At 38.6% G+C, this 22,794-nt stretch overlaps 1 protein-coding gene across 3 annotated transcripts in view; it reads left to right on the top strand.

The window, feature by feature from the left end:
* LOC309708114 (alpha-1,6-mannosylglycoprotein 6-beta-N-acetylglucosaminyltransferase B-like) overlaps positions 1-22,794 on the top strand; it is a 113,267-nt gene that overhangs the window by 57,579 nt on the left and 32,894 nt on the right. For all 3 annotated transcript variants that reach the window (XM_082535888.1, XM_082535887.1, XM_082535889.1), the window contains 3 exons: positions 611-790; positions 2,885-3,049; positions 10,727-10,896. In XM_082535888.1, coding sequence (XP_082392014.1) covers positions 611-790; positions 2,885-3,049; positions 10,727-10,896 — 515 coding nt within the window. The remainder of the gene's footprint in view (positions 1-610; positions 791-2,884; positions 3,050-10,726; positions 10,897-22,794) is intronic.

The following is a 22,794-nucleotide window of genomic DNA, read 5'->3' as shown; positions in this document are numbered from 1 at the left end:
TTTCTATCAACACTAATTTGGTTTTGGCGGCATGGCTCTGTAATGTGACCTCTCCACCCTTCCTCACGCATACATGAAGCACACTTCCCAGCTGTTAGATTTCCATTTCTTCTTCTGGCTTTATGAAAAGCCAGAAGAAGAAAGAAGCACAGAACATAACAGGCGTCAGTGTCAGTAAATATGACACTAAATAAAGAGTTATGATGGGTTTCAAAGCAGCTTGCACCTGTGATCAGCCTGCTTAAAACCAGCTTTATCAACACATCCTTTAGGAGTTTTACCATCAGCTGATCTTCTACACAGCAGACCAAGCTCCTCTGCTGGTCACACCTAAATCTGGAACTTCCTAATTTTATAAATGTGCAGTTATTAATAGAAAATGATTTAAAAACATTTTGTTACCATTATTTTGTCCTGTTGCAGAAAGACAGTTGTGAGTTATTAATTGTTATTAATTGTTGTTTCATATCTATCAGATATATAGATAGATAGATAGATAGATAGATAGATAGATAGATAGATAGATAGATAGAAGTCAGATGATTAAATCTTTGGTAAGTAATTTTTCTGTTTTTGTGTGTATACATATTTCTTCCTGTGTGTCCTCTAGTGGATGCGTGCACGGTGGACATCAGATCCTTGCTATGCCTTCTATGGTGTTGATGGTTCAGACTGCTCTTTCCTCATCTACCTGAGTGAGGTGGAGTGGTTCTGCCCCCCACTGGCCTGGAGGAACCACAGCAGCCCCCCTACCCAGCATACACAGCCAGCAAAGTCCCCCAAGAGACAAGTAAGGGAGCAGTAGTGCTATTAGAAACACAGGATGCCAACTGACACCTGATGAATGTACAATAAACCCACAAGTGATGATGCTTGGCTCACCAGCTCAGCAATGTGAAGATGATGTGTTAATAAAAATCACAAAGGGAATCTGTGCCACAGTTGCTTAAAAATGTGTAATTTCGTAAAATTCTGTGAAATAAGGGCCAAAAAATCCAGAAGAAAGAAGTAAAAATTAGAAATTGCCTGTACTGCCACTCTGTTCATATATATTGTATTGACTGTATTTTTTCCAGTACTTCAGTGGTTGAGAACATTTATAGTGAAACATCAAAGAAACTGATTTTTTTTTTGTCTCATGACATGAATAAAACATGTTACAAATATGTAGATACTTACTTCTTGTAAGGCTTTTATTGTAACACTTTCCCACGCTGTTGGCACCTAAACAAACATCTGGTCAGTAGATGGAATACTTAAATGTTAATTACTTGCCTCGGTACAAAATGTTCTTGGATGAAACTTTAATTTGTCCCTCAGTCAGTTAGACTTAATAACAAGCATCTCCTGCAGGACAGACAGAGCAGCACTGACTCAAAGATAGCAGCAGGCTCTGCTGATTTCTTGTGTACTGGAAGCATGTAAAGTGCGAGGTGATGTTGCTGGTAAGTTATTTATTAAGATGTGCTTGTTTGGAGAAGTAGCTTTTGATTCCGTGCAAGCCTAAGATAGCAAATGACTTGTGATCCAGATTTCTGTTTGCTAAGGTTTTTACTTTAAGGGTTGGAAATATCTGCTTTCATTCACCTTTCTTGTGTCCTTGATTCAAGACCTTTTTTATTTTTAAACTTAAAAAAATCAAATTTTAAGTTTTGTAGGGGAAAGAAAGTTGAGTCAAGATGGTGGAAAACAGAGTGCCACAGAGGAAAAATGGCTTTAGACAAGCAATATTGTGTTAGTTAACTGCTGGAACTGACAAATAGGGCATGTTTGTACTATAATTATAGTGTTTTCAAAAAATTGTTTTTCTCTCTCTGCCATTTCGTCTGAAAGTGCAGCCTTTGTATTATGATTTCAGGCTGCCGTTAGTAACAACAGAAATGTAAAAAACTAGCCTGAGGTCGGTGAGCTGTTAATAAATGTCCAGAGTAGCAGTCAAAAGAATTTAACAGTCCTTTTCTTCAGAAGAAACCTTACAGTTGAGTAAGGTGTCTGACCCTGCTCACGCCCTATTTAAAGCAGACCTCATCCACGGCTGCTAATACTGATTGATTTTTAATGTTAAAAAATGAATACATTTTCTGACAGCAAACCTGACGGTGCCTTCAGGTGCAAATCTGCGCAGTGGTAATACAGGACTATGGATTTTGAAATTCAAAATAGGGAACAAGGACAGAACTGTGCACTGAATCTGAATATAGTGGCACCTTTCTCAGTCACATTCTCTCACTCAGACCGCATCACGAGTCTTTGAAATAGTTAAAAATGTGATGCCTGCACAATGTTTGCAGTTTCACTTTTCCTTTCTTTTAATAACTGTCTTAAGAACGACATCTTTAGAAACTAACCGGAATGCTAATACAAATGAAGACCAATCGACTCCCTGACAAAAATAACTGAACTATTTTTGTGTTTTATAAAAACATTGCTGAACCAAAGCTTTTAGAGTAGAAAACTCAAAGCATTAGTTAGAAAGACTGCATTTGCTCATAGCTGCTCCTTGTATATTTCATTGACAGAAGTACTTTAATATTACGTGTGGTACTTAGTACTAGTAACAGTAGTACTGGTACGTAATAGTACGTTATGAGTGTTAAAGCTGACTGAATTTTAGTCCCTCTGTGCTGCAGATGGGAGGAAAAACATGGCAAAATTATTTATTGTTTGGCTACCAGCCTGCATTTGCAGGTATTGCTGAATTACCGTGACATACCTTCATAGCTATGGTGTTTACTGGCAGTATAACCAAAGCTTTGAACACCCATGCTGCTGTAGAATACAAAACAGGCACCACAGAGCTCAAAATGTGAGCCCTGTGGTGCCCAAATCTTACACTTTACCTGATTTTGTTACCAGCTTACCTTTTATATTCTCACATTCCCAGGCTGCCTTCCGTACAGACCTCTCTGTGTTGCTGGACCAGGTTGGGACAGGTAAGGAGTCCCTCAGCTTTATGAAGCGGCGAATCCGGCGACTTGCACAACAGTGGGCAACAGCTGCCAATCGTCTGGATGCCAAATTGGAGCAACAGTGGAGAGACCAGAAGAAGGTAAGTCTTTTTGCTTTGATTATAACAGCATTTTCTTTTAACCGCAGTATCATTTAGGTTGCATTTGAAGCTGTACAGTAGCCATTCATGACAGAGGCTGTGTGTGAGTGAAAGGCAGCCATTTATCCTTGCATACGATAAATGAGGGCGAAGAAGCCAAAGCAAGTAAGGTGATGAAATGATGATGATGATGAATGATTGGGATTATAGTGATATGTATGCAGTAGTGCTAGAGGACAAAGAGTAAGATGAGAAAGAAAAAGAAGGAGAGGGAGAATGGATTAGCAAAGGACTGTTAAAAATAGGGAAGGTAGTGAGACACGCCTGAGATGAGCGAGACATTAGGCCTGGAAGACTACGCTGCTTGTGGATTAAGGGTACTTCATTAAACTGAAGGTGTAATCTAAAAGCTTACTTTTGCAGCTTAATTTTTTTGGTGCACGTTACTCTTAAAACCACAACTTTTGGTTATTTATACTCTCCTTGATTTCTCCCTTCTCTGAGCACACTCACACTCTTTTACTTAAGGTAGTAATGATGAATGAATGCATTAATGTGAGAAGGCAGACTGAGCAAGCATTCTGCGTCCTCTTTCCAAAATATTTCTCTCTGCCCACATCTCTCTCTAAAATAAGTTAACATGGGTGGAAATAGTCCTCTGTCACTGTGATTGATGCTCTTCTTTCTTGTTCTGCACTGAGGGGATTTGTTATCCTCTATCGTGCCTTCGTGGCTGCTTCAACTGTGTATGCCTTACAAAATGCTGCCGCTGCTATCTCAACAGCAGATGTCCTGGCGTTTGTAAGAGTTAGCCTTGCCTGTCTAAAGCTGTTTATCACAATAATTAGAAACGGAAGTTTAAAAAAAAAAACATGTGCATCTGTGTATTCCCTGTCAGTCTGTGTGGGTCTGTGTTTATGCTTGACTACTAATTGGATATCATGACAATAAAAAACAAAATGCCAAAGGCAGCATCTCTTACATTTTATTTAGCATTTAAAGCTCAGTCTTAACCAGAGACGCACACTTTTTTTTTTTTTTTGACTGTTAACGCTCAAGATTGGTTTCCATTGAAATTTCAAATTAATGTCACTCAGTAGTCTGTTGAGGGAATCACTGCCTGATTTTAAATGACTCTGACCCTGAAAAAGAAGCACTAACATTTGTCTTTGACATGATCCCTGTTCCCATTAGCAGGACCGTGCCTGATTATACCATCTAGAGATGCACTGATTGCAATTTTCTTGTCCGATTCTGATTTTTCCTTAAGCGTGACCTGCAGATACAGATTTTTACAAATTCAGATTTTCTTTCTAAGCATGTACAAACAAAAATCAAGTTTTATTCAGGGAAAATGTTTATTTTCATAATAAAATAAATGATTAATCTTTAAAAATTTCCCCAAACTGCAGTAAGTTGACATAGTTTCCTTTACCAAACAAAATTAGGTGAAACTCATTCCCATTACCTTGGCTCTTGCCAGGGCTGCCTGCTTGTGGATGAGTCAGAGCTGTGAATTGCTTTAGCTTTAGCCACAGCCACTTTTCCTTCGCTAGCTTCTGTGAAATGATTATGTTCAGCTGGGTGAAAGTGATTTATTGCTAGTTTTTGTGGTGCCCCCCCCCCCACTTTTCTTTGCTGAACTATGGATCTTTACTCATGATGAGTGTGTTTGACTTTTAATTGCACACCTGTTTATGTGTTGAGCACCGTCTGGTCAGTTCATCTCTAGTCTTTGCATTTCCAATGAGGCTTTGTTGATTCAGTTCTGTTTCTTTGTTGGGCTCGGGCTTTGATTGTAACCAGAGTAGATGTTTCCCTAGAAGAAGAATAAATTAGTAGAACACAGAAGCAGGTATCGTAGGCGACAAGATCAAGAAGAAGAGGAAATGAAAGACAAAGCAATGCAGCAGGAAGTGTGTGGGCATGTGTGCATTTGTGTGTGTACATATCACAGCAGCTCTGGACATTTGAGTAATGTAATTATGAAGGGTTTACCTGAAAGTCACAGGAGAATAGATTTTCTACAGTCTAGTGTATTTGCAAGTGAGTGATATTTTGTATCAGAGTGAACAATGACGTAAAAGCCTGCCTTAAGTATTCTAGGAAATCTCTTTGTGAGTGCCAATTTCCTTAGTGAGTCTGAGGTTCAGAAAGAATACAGTCGACCTCTTGGTTCACTTCCCTTTCAAAGCAATGATACATTTAAAAGAATTTTTTTCACCTCGTTATGAAACTGAATATAAGGTCAGGGCCGTTTTTTTTTTGTTTTTTTTTGCCATTAGAATCAATCTGAACAAAAGCTGTTTTCATTTTGTTAGACATCAAAGGAAATATATTTAGCTAAGTTCAGGAATCATTGAAGGGTTTTTGAAAGATGAGGGTACAGATTCAAAGACGCTGACCTTATCCCGTTAACCTACAAAGCAACAGATTCGCTGGCTGTCTGCTAGTAGTTTTAGTATCTCCCCGTGTCACTTTATGTGCATCTGTGCTTCCTTGAGCATGCACATTTAGTGTGTTTGTCAGCAAATGTCAAGCTGCTAATTCCCCTTCTCTCTATCTCTGCCCTCTTGAGATTTAATAGATCTCTGACTGATGAAGTGCAGACAGTGTGGAAGGATAAGTGAGGAGTGAGGAACTGGGGTAGGGGTAAAAGAAAAAGCTGTTAGAGGAAAGAGGAAGAGGAGGAAGCAAGTTGAAAGAATATGAAAACAAGCAGGAAAGACATGAGTATAAGTAAAGAGGGGAAAGTTGTTTGTAGGGCCATGAAAGGAGGATGAGGAAGAAGGTGAAATTAAGGGTAGAGTAGTGATCTTTGTCGGTGCCAGCTTGTGTTGCCTCCCATGGCTGGACAGCTGCAACCTTCTTCGGGGGCACGATGAATGAGAGAACCAGGTCACACACACACACACACACACACACACACACACACACACACACACACACACACACACACACACACTCAGACATGTCCATACAAAGTCCTGTTCTAACAGATGCTAAGCCAAGAATTTGCATACTTCTGTCGTTACCCTGTTAGTGATGTCTCGAGCAGAGGATACCACTGGAGTGGTAACACATACTTAACAGTCACTTCTGCGCTCCCGCTCTCAAGTGTATGCACCAAGGTCTTTCCAAGGATTTCACTTTGACTCAGTCTCATATTGCATAAACATTTCAAAGACTAGACTTTCCTTACTACAACTCATCTAACGGCATTTAGAACAGAAAGATACTGTGAAAATACTGCGATTCAAATTGGTGGTGCATGAACATACAAGCAAACAGATGGGACAGATGTAAAGGTGAGCAAGGTATTGTACCTCTGTTTGTGTCTCCGTGGGTTTCATGAGGCTTTATTCAGTCCCTATGGGATGTTAACAGGAAAAATTAGCTTCAGAGCTTTTTGAGAGTCCCCAAGCTCACTGCGAGTGAGCATTTATGCTGAACACACACAAGGGATTTTAACTGGAGTTCATTGATGTATGTCAGCGTGAAACAAATACACAAAAAAATCAGCACTTTCAGACACGCACACACATAACCACACACACACACCATCTGGGAGTACCATAAGTCCACTGTATAAAGTATTCAACTCTCTTGTGTGTTATCCAGATTCCCGAGGGAGGCAATTGGCTGTGACACACATAGTTTATGAGGCTTCACAGTTATTCCTTCTGTTGTTTACTTTCCATTGTGTAACTTTCTACCTGTTCATATTCATTTTGAAGCGAGCAAGTATGTAAAATTGTTATGGTGGCAGGAGTGTGTGTTGGTTTGCCTCTCCTCTCTCAAGATTTTGATTCTCTTTTGGTAACACAAACTTTACCTCTCTACATTTTTATAAATTCAGCTGTCATAAGTTCCCATACCCAGTCTCCCTGGTTCCTGCGTCTATGTTTCATGTCTATGTGGTTATGTTAAGTTCATGTCATGTTTTATCTCCATGTCTATGTCTCTGTGTTTCCTGTTTTATTTTGTAAGAGTCTGGTGTTCTTTGTTCATTGTAGTTAGTGTTACTCTCCCCTGTATTGTCATTATGTTTCATTCGAGTCAGCTGTGTTCTCATATGTCTCCACTTCCCCTGATCACCTCATGTGTGTATTTAAGTCCTCTGTTTTCTGAATGTCGTTGTCAGGTCGTCTGTTATCTCCACCATTGTCACTGTTATAGTCATAGCACTTCATAGTATTTGTTTCTTAGTGTTTTTTTAGTTTGCTTAGGGTTCCATGTTTAACTCCTGCTATCATCCAAATAAAGGATCGCTTTCTGTTTAAACCTGCAACTCCTCGTCCACATCTGCTTTTAGGTCCTGTTTCAAAAAACACACCGGCGCACCCCGCCGTGACAATTAATTTTATGTATTGTATTTTTAAGCTGCATTGTCATATTATCTTACTCAGGACTCATAACTTAAAGGGAAAGGAAAGGGAAATCTGTTTTTGTTTCCTGTGTCTGAAAGCACATATCCAGTACTGGTTGGGCTCTAGTTTAGATCACGAGGGAGTTGCCAGCTTTTATAGTGAACTCTTCCTCTCCTGCTATTAACTTTGCATTTGTGTATGGATGCCAGTTTATAGAATCCAGTCTACAGTTATTCAGAGCTGCTGCCACTGTGTGATTTTCCTCATATTTATTTATCAGTTTTACTGTTGTGCCAGTAGTTGAAATTCAGCTCCTTCTGTCTCCATTTCTGCGTCGATGCCAGCGTTTCGCTGATACACCCTATAACCAACACCAACACCGAGCCAGGGAATAGTACTGGTGCCATGTATTCTCACTCTTGCCATCTGCCACCCAAACTGTAATTAAATTTCACTTATCTTTTTATGAAGCAGAAGTTAATAGAGCAGGTTTATTCAATCAAGGGATTTTTCACGCCAGCTGGAGTCTCACTGGAGCTTGACTCTGCTGTATACACATCATTGTCCAGAGTTGTATACACGCTTTATTTTCAAGTAAGTACATCAGTGAAATTACTTTATCAAATGTGCTGAGTGTGTGAAGTCAAAAACACCACTATATAATAATAAAGCTAAACAAATGTAGTGTACAAACATATTGTTGAGTATTAAGAATATGTGTACGGATATTAGGTCCCGAAAGTGAGACAGCGTGTTAATGAGGCTCTACATTAGTATCGACTATATGAGCAGCTCCCCTAATATTTAAAAATCTATACATGCACCTTGCAGCATGAGTCACGTGTTTACCACAGGATTTTGGTGGACACCAAAATATTAAAAATATTAATTTTTAAAGAGAGCTTATTTCGCATCATAACTGCTGAATGTGTAGATAGGCAATAATTTAAGCAGAACTTTGCCATGTGAACCTAAAATATGATGACATATCAATGTTACGTTCACAACCCGTTTCCATGGCCAGCTGAAAATATTGTTAAACATTTATTGTGGGTTGAAATCAATAATTAATTTCGTTTAGTACAGTTTTTCTGTTTTTCTCATTTTGTTATTCAGATGCAGTCTGTCCCCTGGTCATAAAATGACTCATATTTTGTAGCAGTTTTGTGTGTATGTATGTATATTGTGTGCAGGTGCACATGTTGGCTCTTCTAACTTCAGTATTAGCACACATAATTAGGAGGGGGAGAGTGAAATGAGTGCCATTGTGGCATATATCTGAAAAGCTCTTGGATGCTTTTAGACATTATCTGCTACAGCTAACAGATTTAAAAGTACAGACACAGGAAACACTAATGCGTCTCACCATTTGTATGCACTTGCACACAAATGGTGAGACAGTAAACAAGGCCTTGGAAAACTTCCTGGCAAACTCCTCGCATTTGGTTTTAAGCTCATTATGTATGTTGCATGGTCAAAGTTGCGGGCTCCATTTGCCAGCAAAAGCAGCTGGAGGTGTTCATGCTGTGTTAGTTAATCAGGATTACTGAGCAAAGCAACGTTTGGACATGACTGTGTCTAATCCACTGTGAAAAGTAACGTGTTGCTCATTTCTCGCTGGGCTGCACTAATTATGTAGCAGCTAGGTGAACATGCATGACAGGACTGTAGCCTTTATGTGAAGAATTGTATAACAGTACAAGTCAAAGTGTAAAAGTTATTTTATTATGAAATTTACATGTTTTGCATAGTATATATTTTTAAAGTTCACATTAGATTTCTAAGAATTTTTACCACAGTGTTTTTCTGTGTGTATATGAAAAATGTTGTTCCATTGGAGCATGAGGAGTAATTCATTGGGGATTTCCATAATTTCCTTTTCAAACACTTTGAAATTCCAATGATATTAATCCTCAAAGTCATTAAAACATTGTGCAGAGTAGAAACTTAACTTTCCAAGAGCTTAGCAATATCTATTATGCAAATATTTCAAAGTGTTATAATGGACATCAGGTTGGAGTGAATGTACTTTATCGTAAACATCTGTACATTATGTGCACATACAGGGCTATTTTAATATCTGTCATAAAAAGAAGAAAACACAAATATATTTTGGAAATTAGTGAAAAACGTGTTTATACTGATGAATTATGTTGTTTATATTGTTATGTATTAGGCAAATACCAAACTGAGTTCACGTTTTATACCCAAATTTGAGCCGGTGAAGTGAACTTCACCAAGAAGTCAGAAATTAGCATAACAAGCTTTGCTTTCAACCTGTGAAACTATTTTTTTCTCTTTTCAGGAATGAAAATAAATAACTGTAATTTGGCATTTTACTATTTTTTTCAGCTTTTTTGTAAAACAGTAAACTTTTAATAATATATTCAAATTTTAGATGACATTTTAGCATAAAAAATAGCTTTTTCATTAAAGACCGTGCACATATTGGTGGATTAACCATTACAGAAACATGTAAAAAATGGTAATTGCTATTATTATTAATTTAGGGTACCTGTGACATAACTAGACCATCATAAATAAAACATGTTGACTGTAAAATTATGTCAATAAATATGATCTAGAATAGTGAAAATGTTTCAGGCAACAAGAAGACCTACAACAGATGTGATGGCCCCCTTAGATCTATTGTATTTTCACAATAAAATGGAGTTAATCTGGGTTTAAATGAGGAGAAAAGAAACACAAAGAATTAAAACATGATACACTGAATTTTTATACGTTTAACTTCTCATCAGGCCTGTTCATGATTTATTGTGCTCTTCATAGTTCTGAAACTTTGACAAAAACTGTTATTGTTCATTGTAAAACGTGCTGGTTGTTCTTATATTCAGCTTTCTCTCTCTGTTAGTTTGTATTATTGGGTGACTTTGGTTTTTGAGTACATTGGTTTGGAGCTACAGATAATAACTAAAGCTGTTGGGCTTATTTTTGTATTTTATAACGTTATTGGCATTGAGTTATTAATGTAGTCTAAGCACGATTTGAGACTCTCTATTCATATCTGTTGTTGGTTTTAACTAGTTATTAACAATTGAAAAACTATTCTGGTGATGTATTATTACTATTATCATTATTATTTTAGGTACATTTACAGATTTTTTTTGTGATTATAATTTAATTTAAATACAGCAGAACATTATAAGAAACCACAAAAAACATGATTTTTGTAAAAACCTTTGTTTAAAGATTATTTATTATTAAACAATGTCCTTTCAAGTTTTCTTATGTTCCCCATCTACAGACCTTTATTTTAACTCTTCTATAACAATGTGTTCTCTTTCAGATCCTCGTTCATGTAGGCTTCCTAACTGAGGAGTCTGGAGATGTTTTCAGCCCAAAGGTGTTGAAGGGAGGGCCTCTAGGCGAAATGGTCCAATGGGCTGATATCCTCACTGCACTTCATGTTCTGGGACACAACCTCAAGATCTCCATGTCTGTCAAGGAACTTCAGGGGTGAGTTCTTTATGTGCGAGATCTTGATATCTTAATTATATAGAGCTATAGAGCTAATTGTTATGGGATGCTGTGTCAGACAGAGAGTGGACCCAAGTGCAGGACTCTGCAGACAAACATAAACTCAAAACACAGCTTTATTAGCTCGCACCGGCAAACTTAACAAAACATAAGGCGGCGTTAACTGGAGAGGACTGACTGAAACACTGACAGACTGGAGCGCGCACAGCATGAAGGAATATGATGACGAAATGACGTAGAACAGAAGGAAATTAGGGACTTAAATATACACATAAGGCAATTAGAGAGATGGAACACAGCTGGGGAAAACAAGACACAGGTGAGCGAAGTTTGAGTAACGACAGGGGAAGCAAAACTGAATATAAAGCACACATGACAAGAGACTGTCAAACTAAAACAGGAAACTAACGCAGACTGAGACAAACGGACTTGACAAAGACAAAGGAAGAATAAAAAGAGACATGACAGACCACAGAGACAGGCCACAGAGGGACCAGGCAGCACAGAGACATGACTGGGGAAACAGACCAGGACGACACAGAGAACAATGACCAAAACCACTCAAGAAACTGTAAGACTTCAAACATAAATCCTTAAAAAAAAACAAAGGTAAACAAGAATACTCTAAACTAAAAAACAAGAAACTGCAACTCCAAACACTGAACATGAAACTAATGTTTCTTGTGTACAGATTGGGGAAAAAAAGGCATATATCCATCTATTTCATCCGTTTGCTAGCTGTTAATAGGATGAAAAGTAGAGTAAACTCCGGACAGGGCTAGCACAGAGAGACAGAAAACCATTTACACTCACATTCACACTAACAGCCAATTTAGCCAATCAACTGATGCATTGTGTTTTTGTAATTTTGCATTTAAAGTCTGCTCATTTCCACTTAACGCCAGCATTAGCATCGAGGTTTCTAAGGTCCTGTCGCTGAATTGATCTGTTGCCATATTGATCTCACGTAGGCTCAATCTGCAGCTTGATGTCAGTGCAACTACATTGGTGATTTTTCTTTTCCGTCCCGTGTCAGGATGATTACGCGTTTCTGCTTACTGATAAAGCTGAACTAGAGCCAGCACACACAGACATATGCATGGATGTAAATTTGTCGTGATTGAAAAGATCCTTCAAGCGTTGTCTAGTCTAAGTAATTAGGTTCATAGTCAAGACTGAACAAATCATAGGGGTTGTCATCTTCAATGTAAAGGAATAGCTAATGTTTGAAAGAAGAATTATGAACAGGCATATTGTGAGAAAACAGCTGACTCATAGGTGACGTCTTTGTTCGGCCTCGATTGAGCTGCTAGTCTTTGTCTTTCTGTCGTCGTCGATCAGCGCAGTGGCACAGGTACAGAGTATAGATCAATATAATGGTGCCTACAGAGGCCCGGCTGTTCTCTGCATTTCATACTGTGCTCTGCTCCGGACATCTCTCACAAATCATAGGAGAAGCATTGTATTGATGCCCAGCCTTTGGCAGACATTCTGTAGACATATAACGCAGCTTCAGGGGCCAAGAGAGTGTGGGACAATTTAGAAGAATTTCATATATAAAAAAGTGACTTTTGAGATTGATGGCACAATCGTTTTTGCTGCATGCACGTCACTGGAGTTTCTTGAGACCCACATTTTCAGATTTATCTGTCTGACATTGTGGGTCGTGATGTTTTAGGTGACTGCACAGGATATATTACCACACCAGTATGACCAATTTGTGTATTCACTTTAGCCAGTTTCTCAGTCTCACTTGTAGCTGATGGATTGCTCGTTCTCTCTTGCTGCATCTCTCACGTTACCCTCAAACCTGTCAATGTTAAAGTAAAGCTTTTAATGCTTTTCACAGTGATCGTTATACTAACATGTAATAAAGGATAATGTAACACTGGGTCCATTCAGTGAACCCAGTAATGACAAGTTCAATTCTCAGAAGAGGATGCATTGTGAGGCACAGCTTTGTACTGCTATGACGTGCAATTATACTGTATGTTTAGCTTCAATATATCCTGCCACACGGCGAAGCTGCACACAAGTACATAGTGATTTGTTATTTAAAAAGCATAAGTATTGATTTTCTGTTTTTAGGCGCTGTGAAATACACAGGGGGCTTTTTTTTTGTCAACGAATGAATTAATTAAAGAATTCCCTCAACACTGCTGCATTTCTGTGTTAGGGCTGCATTCTCAGATAGTGGCTTTGTGTACATTCACACCATGCCCTGCGAATGCAATTATCACAGTGTGTTAGTAAACAGGCTGGAAAACAGGGAGCTTTTTGGTTTGATTACCTCGCAATGTAATTATCAGTGGTTCACACAGAAAAAGCCTCAGATGCAAATCAGCAGACGCATTCATGAACAATGCATTGCTGTTGTTTTATTTCGTATTAATACTGTATTTTTATTAGTATTTTAACACGGATGTTGTGTTTTGGGGGGGGTTGCAGATATTGTTGAGTCCAGATGGACAAAATGACCAAGTCAAATGAAAAAGCTGGCAAACAGACAATAGTTGCCCTAAAGATAAGGCTTGGTTAGATCTGAGACCAAACACAGATTTGGAAACATCTCGCTTTCCTTTGGGCAACATTGAGCAGTGTTAAAATAAAGCTGAGCAAAAAAGTGTCCAGGGTCTGTCCTTTTCCACCGTTTCTCATTCCTGCATTGTGGTGGGTGTGTGAGTGCATAGTGGGTACAGTATTGCTCTCATGACAACATCTGAAAGTTGTGATTGGCTTAGGAGGAAGCAGGGTAGCTGTAATTGGCCGCTGTGGGAATGATTAGGTGTTGTGTTTTCTTAGTGTATCACTCCCCTTTTTGTAGTTTTCAGTCTGCACTGCAGTCACGTGGCTGGATATTATTTACTAGAGATGAGTGAAAAGAGCATGTCGAGACTTAAAATGACTTCTTTTAATAAAACTCACAATAGATTAAACTTTAAGGTATTGTTTATTTTAAAAAAATGTCTGTGACAAATCAAAATCATATTTCATCCTGAAGGCTGTCAGCATGCAGATCAGACCGATGTTTGTCGGAAACAATGGCTGGAAAGGACAAAAAGAGAGTTCAGCAAAGTGCCGAGGTGGCATCTTTAGAGTTTATATTTGGTATTCAAATATGCAGATAGTTTTTGAAGGCTCACTAATGAATGCCATTCTTTTGTTTGGAATCTCACAACACAAAGCAGAAATTTCACACATTTACCACATGTTACCTGACCACACACTGCAGCACACACATCTCAGTTAATTCAGTACAGGTCTTTGCGTTTCACCATTTCTGCTGAGTATGCACCCCTCACATTGTGGAATACTGAGGAGCTTGATGGAAATAAAGCTGAATTTGATGCCAGTTAGATTGCCAGGGTACCTGAGATGTATTAGTGTTAGAGGGAGAGCAGACACGGCTCTCCTGCTCATTACCAACTTGAGGGTCTGGAACACAGAGAGCTGCTCCCAGTCGTTGAAAAGCTAGATGGTCAGCACCTTTTGTGCCTTATCCTGCCACTACTGTTATGTGACATAAAGAAGCTTTAATAATACTGGAAGATGAAAGAAAGTGGCACAGGCTAAAAGCGCAATGGCCTCTTACAGTTCAATGCCCACAGGACACACGATACACAGCGAAGAAGTAAGTACAGTGAAGTAGCCTGGAAAATTGTTCATTTTCTGGTGCATCATCCTGGTGGCTTATGTTCACAGAGCATGTGTTGGGCGTAACATGAAAACTAAAAACGTGGCATTGTGGGGACGGTTCACAGAGATGACATGTGGAAATCAAAAAATGTGCCTGCTAAAAACTGTAAACATATTAAATCTACTATATTTTATTAAAGTCGGTTTGAAAATGTGCCACAAGAAATTTCTTCCCCTTTGCATTTTATTGCTGAAGAGTACAAAATCTAACTGATCTAACTACAGTTATATTTGATCTAACTTACCTGGGTAATGGGAAAAGGCAGTTTTAATTTTTATTGAGGATTTTTTAAGCTATTGTTTTAAATCAGAGATCTATAATACATGGTATTGTAATAATATTTGATCATTATAACCTGCTTTTTTTTACTTTGCTTTATTTTTTCCACTTTGAGTTTGTCTTACATGTAATAATTGCTTATTTTAAAAAGACAGTACTCCCCGTCCCACCTCCCTCAAACTCTGTCATGGTTATTTAAGAATCATAGCACGTAATAAAACTGCATCATCTGGTTTGATAGCAGTCGAAGATCTTTATTGCAAGTCAAAATCCTTATCTCCCCTTGCTTCCTAGTTTCTCTGCCTCAGTACTGTCAACTCTTAGGCATCAATAAAAATGAAAAAGACACACAAAAAAGGAGGAAATTGTTAAAAATATCTTCAGTCACGTCGCAAAGATTCGCTTTCTTCTTCTCATGCACGCCCTCTCCATGGATTCCTCAAAATTAAAGTGTCACGCTACACAGCAGCATCCCTACTGCAGGTAATTTCTCAATTAATGTGAAGTTTCAGATTCAGGCATGGAGCTGAAAAGAGACAGTAGCACTGATTTATCATCGTCTACACAGAACTGTGTGTTCTGTATATTTTACTGCTAATTTAGTTCCATGTAGAGCTACCACATTCTCATTTTTACCTGCACCTGCAGTCCTACAACTAGCTGCAATTATTTAGCAGCATTTTCAACAATTAGTGTTATTAGGGCTATTGCCTCGAGGCATTTCTACTATCGTTGCTTATTTTAATCATTATTAACACCGAGATCTGAGTAACTGCATCTCGTTCTGTAAGGTTTTCTTCACGGTGAATGACAACAGAATACTTGATCCTTGATCCTTGTAATGCTGCTGTTATAAGAAAATCACATTTTCCAGTCAGTTTGTCTTTTGAAGCTTCACAAAAGCTGATGTTTCAAGCCAGGAGACATGACAACTGTCAGTTTTACACCTCTCTAATAGTTAACCGGTTCTTTTAAGGCCCATCTGTTCACAAATCTTTTGCACTTTAGTTTTTATCCTTACTATAAAATCATTTTCAATTTTTATCTCTCTCTTCCCCATTGCCAGCCATATTTCTTTCTCTATTTAAGTAAGTTTTACTTACACTGTGGTATTTTTTAGAGATGGCACGATACCACTTTTTAATGTCCGATACAATACCGATATCATAAATTTGGATATCTGCCGATACCGATATGAATCCGATATAGTGTGTTTTTTTAATTAATAAAACTGTTTTTTTTTTTTATATCTTGCTGCATTTTGTATAAGTTCACACTCAAGTTTAAATAAACAACAACTCTGAAGCTATTCTGTTATACCTGTATGCAAAAAAATACACTGCACCCAAAATATTTCATAGTTCAGCAACACTGATCAATCTAATAAACTTAAACCGACTCCATCCTTCCTATTCTGGTATTTTAAAGAGTACTTAGCAGAAATATTAAGCAACCTAACTAATAGGGTTGCAAACTTCCAGCAAAAAAAAATAGGGAACCACCAAAAAATGCACAGAAATAAATTATTTTTCAAGAATAATTAAATAGATTCAAGATCTTTCTTCAACAGAACTGCAGACTGCACAGATGGTACCTTCCCAAAGGAAAAAGTAGTATAGCTTACTAGGGTATATTAGACTTAACAGTTACTATATACAGTAATGGACTTCTATACATTTTACATCAGATTAAAACTTTGGGTGTAAGATTCAGATAATTATTTAATAAAAGCTAGACATTTTAAATGAGAATAAGAAAGAAAAGTATGTCTTTGTGCCCCCTTTTCCCTGTTAATGCCCTATCGGCCCCCCTGGCTAAACTTTGCTAGATCCGCCCCTGCACAGTTACCAGCTGTCAGCTACGTAGAAAAGGATCCTGGTCTAGAAAGTAATATTAAATAAATTCTAACAACAGCTTATCAAGCTTAAACTGCTGTTGTTCAGCCGCTGGTTTCCTCTTTCTGGTGTAACGTGGGCCAAAAACAAAGAAGAGAGACGGACTCGCTACAGAAAAGCCAATCAGCTGATCATTAATCAGTTTCAGGATTGAAGTAGCAGCAGGAGAGGGAGAGAGAGAGGCAGTCGCTCCATATATCGGTTGTTAAGCTTAACATGGGAATGCTTTACAAACATTCAGAGATGAACTTAAACACTTGCTTTACTTCTCTCAGGGATAACTTCCTCGGAGATGAAATGCCACTGGATTGCTAGTGAGGCTACAAATACACACAGCCGCTCTATCACGTGAGCACACTGCTCCGAGTGCTACGGTTATGACCGAGTTACGCCGTGTGGCAAGTTTTGTGAGGTGCTTTTTTGATATTTAATGGATCGGATTACATTTTTTATTTCTCTCCGATATCCGATCCAGTAATTTAGGTCAGTATCGGACCGATACCGATACGTAATATCGGATCGGTCCATCTCTAGTATTTTTATATTTTCACTATGCCTTCCCCTTTGACAGTCAAACTACAAAAGTCAACAAATCACATTGTTATTGCTTTGCCCTCATTTTCTGTGAGCTCTGTTCAAACAGTTTGACCAGGCCTTTGTTTTATCTCATACAATGATATCGTGCCATATGATGATATGTGAAGACTGTGGTGCCACACCCCTTGCGCTGTTGGAACACCTTGGGGTTTTTTTTGGTTTTTTTGGTCTATTTAATTTTTTTTAATTCTTCAGTCTGAACGTTTTCTGGGGTATAAATACGTCTGTCTTGTGTGAGAGAGGCCACATTTTACATGAAGAGAGATTCACTACACTACCACAGTGGCAGCATGCTGCAAAAGAACTAATGCTAGTTTGCATCATAAGCTCATTGCTATAAATCTGCTCTAAGTCAGAGATAGCTTACATAACCCGAAAGATTAATGCAAAAAGACCTGATGTTACGTAATGCCTTGTAAAATTGAATTGGTCTTCAGATTCTTTCTGCTGCACACTTGTTTTTCTCAGCATATTCTGTCTGCCTTCTGTGTTTCACTCATTTTTTGTAGAGGCTTTATCTTGTTATAAATATTTTTTCCACTTCTCTTTTCACTTTCACTTTGTCCAGTTGCTCTCATATTGTGTGGCTGAAAGTGTCAGAGTTTTTTTGATTTTTTTGTAGTAAGAGGTATGGGTTTTTGAAAGTCAATAGTAATGTGTTTTACCCCTTCGCTGAGCATTTATTTTCTCAAAGTTTCAGTACTGTGCACTCCCCATTTATTTATATTTTGCTTTTAAGGAATAAGACTTTCTTTTAATTTTTTAAGTGATCATGATCAAGAGCTATCCAGGAATCCCAAATGTCCATCCACGTTTTTCTTTTTATTAGCTTTTCCTTTTTTCCTTTTCTTTTTTTTTTTTTTTTATTATTTTTTGTTAAAATAAAACTTATCTATGAATCATTCAATTCAAACATAATTAAGGCACCTAACTCAAGTGATCAATTGGTGTTAGTTTGTTACTATTACACAACTGGGAACAGATCATTTGTTCCCATTTGTGTAGTTAAATGTATGAAAGATTCCTAAGATAACACAGTTTGACAGGAATAAAACAGATTTTTTTGCACCAACGAGGTTACTTCCAAAGAACTAGCTTAGCTGAAAAGGTGTTATATCTTGGCGTGGTGTGCAGAGTGTTCATAAAAAAAGTTAAGGAAACTAGAGAAATGGAGAACAAAATAAAAAAGTAGCAAAAACAATCTGCAGCTGGTGAGCGGTATCAGAAAGTCAACCAAAATCAAGCAAAGACCTAACACATCACCCGGGAGGTGCTGACAGATGAGCTGAGCTGATCTCTCAGGCGCATCTGACCTTTCAGATGGCTGGGGTGGCTGTAACTCAGGTAGCAAAAAAGGTCACCTGCTATTTGGAAGGTTAGTTGTTTGATCCCTGTCTGCTCCAGTCTGCACACCAAATATTCCTGTTCAAGATATGAACATCCACCCATCAGATTTTAAATGTGTGCGAAAGTTACATAATGCACTTATGTAGAAAGAACATAGCAAAAAAAGTGCTCAGAGTAAAAAGCATTGTATAAGAACCAGTCTGTTTACCATTTATATCAAACGTGATATCAGTAGAAAAGGGACTGTAAAGAAACCAGTGTTAAGGAAGGGAAACTGTAAACAAATGCTGCCCTATGGAGGGACATATCCATTTTAGACATTTTTGGTTCAAATTCTGGTTGATTTCAGTACCATCTGAAAAGCATCTGATTGGCAACGATGTAATTTTTCTGTGTGACAAACTAACTAAACACACTATCAGTGAAATACCAGGAAAACCCATCATGGACTAACCCCCCCCAAGTACCCAGACCTCCATTAATATTGAAGCATGAGGCATAAATGTGTGGGTCTAAATGTGTAATAAGTTTTGTTTGTTCTGAGCTTTTTCTGTTTATCACCACCCAGTGTCTCTCCAAGTCTTCCACCTCCTCGTCACCCCCAGTCAAACAACTCCTTCACCTTGCGCCATCATTAAAGTGAAGCCTGTAGAGAGAGTAGAGAGAGTGGAGTCAGTGACCTCAGTTCAACTCCTTTTATTCCATAGGTTGGCTATGAGCTGTTTTCCTGTTCCAAGCAGATAAGAGCACATGCATGCACATATATTTCAAACTCCACCCTTGCTTTTCTTGCATGTCACACAATTGGGTTATCACGTTCAGTTATTGCTTTCCTTAGATCGCTGATTCTCATTTTTTCAGAAGTTTAGTGCTTTTTTTCTGTCTTTTTTTTTTTCTGACTTTGTTGTGCAAGCCAGCAACTATATAGGTAGCAAACTTTTAAAGCAGCTGACTCAAAACATTATTATACAATTGGGTTTAAATGAGGGTAAGACACATTTCCTATTAAAAATATCCAAACTTTTAGGTATGAAGGGATGGTGTGTGTGATCTTTTGAATCCAAAGAACCTGCTGATCTGTGTGAAACGCCTAAAAAGACTTCTGAGTTAGCTCCTTCTTTAAGGGAAACTAGTACATTAACATTAATCATTTGTGGGATGTTAGTGTATATTTGTGCTTGGGGTATGTGAGACAGAGTGTCAGCTTGTCTCTTTGTTATAAACTGGAGCATACAAATGAGTCGTATGCTCACGCTGCACCATTTTAAACGCTTTAAGTGTCTGAGTTTGCAGAAAGACACCAACACTTCCCTCACTCCTTCGTGCATCCAATTGTTTTGTGTCTCCTAACCTTTTTTCACTTTCTGTGTCTATTAGTCTAGCCCCTACTTTCAGTGTGTCTCTGTTTCTTTCTCTTACCCCCTGCAGCTGTTCTCTTCAAGGCTCAAATCAATGAGCTTGTTAGCAGATTCCCAGATTTGTAGAGCATTTCATCACCCCTTACTCTTCTAACCCCTTAGAGACTTAAACGCACACTGCAGTGGAACGCACACTTTGGTAAAGGGTTCCCAAAACCTTTGTTTCAAATCTGGAGAGCTGAGAGAAAGAATGGTTATTGCCCGTGGGTGACTTCTTTCATTAGCCGTGTTGCAAATACAAACAGGACAAACTGCTGGCTCTGCTTCTTTTGCTGCTTTAGCAAAATCCTATTTACCTCTGAGATCATGTGTGTGCTGGTATAGTTATACTTGTAAATGTTTCATGTTTTTATTTCTAGACCTGTTTCTTCTTGGTGTGCTCCCTTTCGGGGACCTGCAACAGGTCACCTGCCTCTATCTCACAGAGTCCCTGGCATCCTCCTCTGTCACACCAACCCTCTGCATTTCCTCTTTCACTGTGTCCATGAACCTTTTCTCAGGTCTTCCTCTTTTTCTCCTGCCTGGTAGCTGCATAGTCAACATCCTTTGTTCAGGTCTATCCACTGTCCCATCACTGCTCATGTCCAAACCATCTCATCTTACTTCTCTAACTCTAACATGAGCTGTCCCTGTGATGCACTCATTACTACTCTTGTCTATCCTGTTCGCTCCCCATGAAAACATTAGCACAGTACCACAGTTCCTCTTTTGGTACCCGATCATAGGCTTTCTCTAGATCCACAAAGACACAGTGAAGCTCCTTCTGACCTTTTCTATACAAATATCTCATCTGTAGTGATCTTTCTGGGCATGAAGCCATACTGCTGCTCGCTAATCATCACCTCTCTTCTTAACCCAGGGCTGAAAGCTCTAAATAGTTTTAAAACATGAATAAAGCTGTAACATTACAGGGAGTGCAGAATTATTAGGCAAGTTGTATTTCTGAGGAATAATTTTATTATTGAACAACAACCATGTTCTCAATGAACCCAAAAAACTCATTAATATCAAAGCTGAATGTTTTTGGAAGTAGTTTTTAGTTTGTTTTTAGTTTTAGCTATTTTAGGGGGATATCTGTGTGTGCAGGTGACTATTAGTGTGCATAATTATTAGGCAACTAAACAAAAAACAAATATATACCCATTTCAATTATTTATTTTTACCAGTGAAACCAATATAACATCTCCACATTCACAAATATACATTTCTGACATTCAAAAACAAAACAAAAACAAATCAGCGACCAATATAGCCACCTTTCTTTGCAAGGACACTCAAAAGCCTGCCATCCATGGATTCTGTCAGTGTTTTGATCTGTTCACCATCAACATTGCGTGCAGCAGCAACCACAGCCTCCCAGACACTGTTCAGAGAGGTGTACTGTTTTCCCTCCTTGTAAATCTCACATTTGATGATGGACCACAGGTTCTCAATGGGGTTCAGATCAGGTGAACAAGGAGGCCATGTCATTAGTTTTTCTTCTTTTATACCTTTTCTTGCCAGCCACGCTGTGGAGTACTTGGACGCGTGTGATGGAGCATTGTCCTGCATGGAAATCATGTTTTTCTTGAAGGATGCAGACTTCTTCCTGTACCACTGCTTGAAGAAGGTGTCTTCCAGAAACTGGCAGTAGGACTGGGAGTTGAGCTTGATTCCATCCTCAACCCGAAAAGGCCCCACAAGCTCATCTTTGATGATACCAGCCCAAACCAGTACTCCACCTCCACCTTGCTGGCGTCTGAGTCGGACTGGAGCTCTCTGCCCTTTACCAATCCAGCCACAGGCCCATCCATCTGGCCCATCAAGACTCACTCTCATTTCATCAGTCCATAAAACCTTAGAAAAACCAGTCTTGAGATATTTCTTGGCCCAGTCTTGATGTTTCAGCTTGTGTGTCTTGTTCAGTGGTGGTCGTCTTTCAGCCTTTCTTACCTTGGCCATGTCTCTGAGTATTGCACACCTTGTGCTTTTGGGCACTCCAGTGATGTTGCAGCTCTGAAATATGGCCAAACTGGTGGCAAGTGGCATCTTGGCAGCTGCACGCTTGACTTTTCTCAGTTCATGGGCAGTTATTTTGCGCCTTGGTTTTTCCACACGCTTCTTGCGACCCTGTTGACTATTTTGAATGAAACGCTTGATTGTTCGATGATCACGCTTCAGAAGCTTTGCAATTTTGAGACTGCTGCATCCCTCTGCAAGATATCTCACTATTTTTGACTTTTCTGAGCCTGTCAAGTCCTTCTTTTGACCCATTTTGCCAAAGGAAAGGACGTTGCCTAATAATTATGCACACCTGATATAGGGTGTTGATGTCATTAGACCACACCCCTTCTCATTACAGAGATGCACATCACCTAATATGCTTAATTGGTAGTAGGCTTTCGAGCCTATACAGCTTGGAGTAAGACAACATGCATGAAGAGGATGATGTGGACAAAATACTCATTTGCCTAATAATTCTGCACTCCCTGTATATTAACAGTAATAACTTTAAATTGACATTTTGATGTTTAAATCCCCGTCGAAAATAATAAATACAGAGCAACAAGAAAAAGGTAGAGTGATACCATTTGCAGTGTGAGGTATAATGGCAGTTTCCATCTTGGAGTGTAAAAGATCTCAGTTGTCTGACACGTACAAAGGC

This window comes from Aulonocara stuartgranti (assembly GCF_965226115.1).
Source record: "Aulonocara stuartgranti genome assembly, chromosome: 6".
Lineage (NCBI taxonomy): Eukaryota > Metazoa > Chordata > Actinopteri > Cichliformes > Cichlidae > Aulonocara > Aulonocara stuartgranti.
The sequence above is the reverse complement of the archived record's forward strand: the minus strand, read 5'-3'. Positions and strand labels throughout refer to the sequence as shown.